General features: G+C 45.4%; 1 protein-coding gene across 2 annotated transcripts in view; it reads left to right on the plus strand.

Moving 5' to 3' along the window:
* The window catches only part of LOC122927301 (tumor necrosis factor receptor superfamily member 10B-like), a 52,930-nt gene extending 47,793 nt beyond the window's left edge, over positions 1 to 5,137 (plus strand). Inside the window, exons 8-9 of one of the 2 annotated variants that reach the window (XM_044279010.1) lie at positions 1,800 to 1,917; positions 4,786 to 5,137. In XM_044279010.1, coding sequence (XP_044134945.1) covers positions 1,800 to 1,917; positions 4,786 to 5,075 — 408 coding nt within the window. In that variant the 3' untranslated portion in view covers positions 5,076 to 5,137. The remainder of the gene's footprint in view (positions 1 to 1,799; positions 1,918 to 4,785) is intronic. The other variant, XM_044279011.1, reaches the window with a different exon arrangement.
* The last annotated feature ends 863 nt before the right edge of the window (positions 5,138 to 6,000 follow it).

Genomic DNA, 6,000 nt, shown 5'->3' on the forward strand with positions numbered 1-6,000 from the left:
CCTGACGTAAGATGGCAGCAATATTGCGGCTGTCACCCCCAAAGATGGACACAAAAGGGATACGGGCAGTCTCTTGTTTCAGTGGTTTTCTCACCAATGTAGATCCACGATTCATGGATATAATCCTATGTTTGGTGCGGTTGATCAACTGGTTAGGGTAGCCTCTTTTTGCAAATTTCATGCACATCTCATCTATTCTGTAATCAAACTGGGTATCATCGGATACGATCCGACGTACCCTGAGGAGTTGGCTCCACGGAAGAGAATTCACCATGGTCTGAGGGTGATTACTATCATACATAAGTAGGGTGTTCCTATCTGTGGGTTTCTGGAATAGATCAGTGCGGATCCTTCCATTGTGCACCTGAACCCGGACGTCGAGGAACTGCAGCTCACGGGCAGATTGCATCACGGTGAACTGCAGGTCCCGGACCCCAGAGTTCAGGTGCACATGGAAATCCTCCAGTTCAGGTATAGTGCCTGTCCAGATCAGAAAAATGTCGTCGATGTAGCGCCACCAGCACAGAACCCTCTCAAAAAATGTGGAGCGATATACAAGCCGATCCTCGACCTCCGCCATGAAGATGTTAGCGTAGGTAGGGGCCATATTGGACCCCATCGCCACACCACGCTTTTGTTGGTAGAAGGTGTCCCCAAAGAGAAAATAATTTCTCCTCAGGAGGGCGAGGATCAACCGGCATGCCCCAGGAGAGAGCTCTGTGCTGGCAAGGGCCACATCGACGACACTTAAACCATAAGAGTGGTCGATGGATGTGTACAACGATACCACATCAAAACTTACAAGTAAAAATTTCTCAGGCAAAACTAGTGCGTTCAGCTTGGTCAGGAAATGGCCAGTATCCCTGATATAGGAGGGGGCCGTGGTCGCATGGATCCGCAATACCCTATCCAAAAAAATGGATATGGGATTGAAGATGGAGCCCCTGCCCGACACAATGGGTCGGGCAGGAGGATCCATTAAACTCTTATGGATCTTTGGTAGAACATATATTACAGGGGTAATCGGGTGGCTGACATGTAAAAAATTATATAGTTCATCATCGATGACTCCTTGACTAAGTGCCTCATCCAATAATACCCCTATAACACATGCTATATCAAACTTCGGATCCTTGTTCAATATCTCATACACATCAACGTCCCCTACCTGTCGTATGATCTCATTAATATATTTACAGGTATCCATAACGACCACGGCACCCCCCTTGTCAGCTGGTTTGATGGTTAATTTTTTTTTATTTTTTTTTATTTTTATTATGGGGGGTATTTATATGCCTACCAACACTGATGTTATTAGGCTTGACAAAGACTGGTGAACAGTCGAAACGTTGCCATTTGTGTCTGGAGGTACAAATAAAGAAGTTTTTTGATACTGCTACATGCTGCCGGAGCCATCCTTTCTTATACACGTTCTCCTCAGGATAGGTCATTAATATCTGATTGGTGATGGTCCGACACCCTGCACCCCGACTGATCAGCTCTGGTCAAAGTAGCCACGCTGGTTTACTGCCACTCAGTTACCATGGAAGTGAATGGAAGCCGCAGTAACCCAGCACGGCCACGACACTTTGAACGGAGCTCAGCTTCCTGTTCCATTCAAGAGCTATTATCAGCACTGGAGGCCGCCGGGTGTCGGAGCCTCTCCGATTAAATATTAATGACCTATCCTGAGGTTAGGTCATCGATATGAAGAGCCTAGTTTATTATGTATTTTTTACCTGCCCATAGATATAAGCTCATACGTGTGTGCACTGATATGAACTGTATTTTGCTGACAGATATTAACTTTCAATTGTGATAAGGCCCCAGCAGAAGACATAGAAAGGCCATTTCTACCTCCGCCAAGACCCCAGCTTCACTGGAAGGAAAACACAGAAGAAAATGAGACGAATGAAGGTATGCTCAATATTAAAATCTCGCCCGTATTTCACCCCTTCTTCCTGCATTTGATCCCTTCTCACAAATGAACGACTTATTGAGGCCTACTTAGAGTCTTTAATCACAATAATTTGATTTCCAGAAACGTCCGGTCCGTACTTGCTAGAAAGGGTTCATCGAAAATAAGCAGTGATCGGCTGTATTCTGTAGGAAAAGCCGACTATTAGGCTAGGTCTACACAACGACATTTGTCACGCGACATTTTGTTGCACTAATGTCGCGCAACAATTTTTATAATGGCAGTCTATGGTGTCGCACTGCAACATGCGACATGCTGCGACTGCGATGCGACAGTCGCAGAAAATCCATTCGAGATGGATTTTTCTGAAACTGTCGCGTCGCAGTTGCAGCATGTCGCATGTTGCAGTGCGACACCATAGACTGCCATTATAAAAATTGTTGCGCGACATTAGTGCAACAAAATGTTGCGCGACAAATGTTGCGCCCTATCTGTCGCGCGACTTTTTGTCTCGCAACAAATGTCGTCGTGTAGACCTAGCCTTAGTGTTCAGTTTCCCTGCAGCGCCACTACAGGATAAACTTGGTATTACGCAGTGTCTATTCACATCAATGGGTTGCCTGTGTAATGCAGGATAGGACAGGTCCTTCAGAGCAAGAGCACTTTTAGTACCTACAATCTGACCAAGAGATGATCGTGAACAGAGGACCCCCCCCCCTCTATTAAAGGGATTCTGTCAGCAGGAAATTCACTAATAAACCAGGAACCATGCCTTGTAGGGCTAGTTCAGCTGAATGTAATGATACTTTCACCTAGAGGGTTCTGCATTTTATTTTTTACTGATGATCTATCCTCTCGATAGATCATTAGTATCTGATTGATGGGGGTCTGACCGCCGCCGATCAGCTATTTGAGAAGGTATCCGCGCTCCAGGAGCGCTGCGGCTTTCTCGCTGTTTACCGCAGGCCCAGTGACATCACTGGCCTGGGCACGGCTAGGCTACTTTCACACTGGCGTTTTGGCTTTCCGTTTGTGAGATCCGTCGGATCACTTTTGCCCTAATGCATTCTGAATGGATAAGGATCCGCTCAGACTGCATCAGTTTGCCTCCGTTCTGTCTCCATTCCGCTTTGGAGGCGGACACCAAAACACTGCTTGCAGCATTTTGGCGTCCATCTGATGAAACTGAGCCAAACGGATCCGTCCTGGCACACAATTTAAGTCAATGGGGACGGATCCGTTTTCTATGACACAATCAGGCACAATAGAAAACGAATCCGTCCTCGATTGAATTTCAATGGTGTTCAAGACGGATCCGTCTTGGCTATGTTAAAGATAATACAAACGGATCCATTCTGAACGGATGCAGACGGTTGTATTATCTGAACGGATCCGTCTGTGCAGATCCATGACGGATCCGCACCAAACGCGCGTGTGAAAGTAGCATGAGCCCGCGTTCACTTGAATAGAGCTCATCCATGCCCAGGCCAGTGATACCAGACATGAGGACTGAGGGAAACAGAGAAAAGGCCTCCGCCTTCTCAAACAGCTCGGGTGTCGGAGCCTCGCCGATCACAAGCTGATGATCTATCCAGAGGATAGATCATCAGTAAAAATGAAAAGCTAAGTATGCTGCCCTGATGCTTGATTGACAGGGTTGGCCATCTCCCAGAACTGCAGAGAGGTGTCTGTGCAGTTGCTGCTCCAGTAACGGAAGCAGGACCTCTGCACTTACGCCAGTACTGGAAGCAGCGACGCAGTTGCAAAATTGTCAGGTCTGGCCAAAATGTCTGTCCGTGTCAATCAAGCTTTGGGGGGGAACATCCTCAGCTTTGGGGACAACCTGTCGCAGGTGCAGGACGAGGAGCTCGATGAGACAAATAATGAATCAATTCACTTGTCTCTACAAATGAGCAGTTAAGTGCGCAGAGAGCAGACCCAAGCCACTCCGTGCACCCTTGCTCTGCCTGCTTCCCTCTCCTTCTAGATTGACAGGATCAAGTTCCTGTACAGTCAGAAGAAGGGGCTGGTGAAGAAAGCAGGAGGAGCAAGGGGACCCCCCTCGGTGCACTTAGCTGTTCATTTGCATATGGATTAACAGTACTTTTTCTCCAAAAAGAAGCAAAGGATCGCTACGTGAAAGGTATCATTCCATTCAGCTAGCTCTCCCTACAAGGGATTCTAATTGGTTAAACAGTGAATTTCCTGGACGACAGACTCCCTTTAAGGGCTCATGCACACGACCGTGTGCCGGCTGGACCCATATTGAAGCCAGCAAACAGCGGGTCCTCAAAATATGGGCCCACTTGAATGGGTCCACAATCCGGAAGGTGCGGTGCGTACCGGAGGCACGGAACGTGATGTTTCTGTCCGTGCCTCGGCAAAAAAGTAGTGCATGCACTATTTTTCAGTGGTGCGGTCCCTGTTCAAGTGAATGGGTCTGCATTCGCATGCGGCGGCCCTACAGTCAGTGCCCGTGCATTGCAGACCGCAATTTGCGGTCCACAGCATGGGCCCGGCCCGCACACTGTCGTGTGCATGAGCCCTAACTTAAAGTTTCCTAATAGGGTGTATGAAACAAGTTTTCTGAATTCTGTTAAAAGGCGGCACCAATGATAAGCCGATCACCGGATGTCCACTGTTGTGACCCATAGTAATCTACTGTAATCTGTGAGGACACTCTGCAGTAAGTGTACAGTTTTGCTGCAGCACCTCTAGAGGAGAAATTGAGTATTACACAGTTCCCAAGGATCAGTCCCCATAATGCACAGAGTTTCTCTGGTAAAACAGCTGATGATATTGCTTTGTCCTCCTCCTACCAATATAGCTACTATCTTATAACACTTTTTTTTTTTTTATCTTTACAGCCATTCATAAGACTTTCAATTACTTTCTGGAACTGGTCCCGACAAATGAATTTGAGAAATTTGTGCGAGAGCTGGGGCTGACAAACAACGAGATTGACTGGGCAAAACAGGACAACTCAGGCACTTACAACCAGCATTACGCCATGTTTGTTAAACTGAGGCAGGATGGAAAATTTGATGTGAATATCTGGTTAAACAAACTGTATGATATTAGAATGGGGGACGTGGCGCAAAGGATAACTGAGAAATTGACGAGAGAGGGATGGTTTGTGACGTCAATTCAAAAGTGAAGATTATTTATTATTGTAAATATTCCACCTTTTTTTTTTATACAATAAAAAAAAAAAACCTAGTGACTTGTCTCAGTGTCATTGATCTGTGTGAGTGTGTTTGTGTAACGGAAACAAATCATACACTGCCCAATTGTCCAGTGATACTGGCATTTTTCAATGTACTGCAAAGCGTAAGCCTACTTGCACATGACATTTTTACGTATGCAAAGAATGTACGGAAGTCAGTAGTAAGTCAGAGCAACTGGACTTCTTGTATTTTTTTCTTGAAGATATTTTGCTAGTCCTCCGACTGGAATTCTCAATTAGAATGACTTGTACAAGAAAACTCTGTCATTAAATACTGGTGACGCTTCAGTCAGTATAATCTGTTTATCATAATTGACACAAGATGTTGATTGCAATTTGCATGACTAACGCTATTGGGTGTGATTAAACTGCCTTGGCAGAGGTGTTAGAACAGCATTGTAACAGCATCAGCGGCGTGCCTAATGTGTTTGGCACCCGGGGCGGGTCCTTTCTCTGGCACCCACCCCAATACTTTAGTTTCAAAGGTTCATTTATTGAGGTTATACAGTACTAAATTGTAGTAGCATAAGATATCAGAAGAAGTGATGGAAAACACACACACACACAAAAAAAAAGGAAATATGGAAATTAAATAAAGTAAATGTTACAACAATACTGGGTGATCATACAGGTAAAGTATCAACATTGGTACAGTTTAGAGTAATAACAGCTTCAGGGTCAAGTAGCCGTGGTATTCACTGGTTAATCCTGTCACTTTATATAATGCCAGGTCCTTATAATATATATCATCTTTCATATATCATCATGTCATACAGTAACGGAGGTCTATGGAATAAGAGAAGGACAAACAGGGCTCGCAGAATCTCTCAAAAATGTCATATGTGTCCAGGCAGAT

Source organism: Bufo gargarizans, chromosome 2 (genome assembly GCF_014858855.1).
Source record: "Bufo gargarizans isolate SCDJY-AF-19 chromosome 2, ASM1485885v1, whole genome shotgun sequence".
In the NCBI taxonomy this organism is placed as follows: Eukaryota; Metazoa; Chordata; class Amphibia; order Anura; family Bufonidae; genus Bufo; species Bufo gargarizans.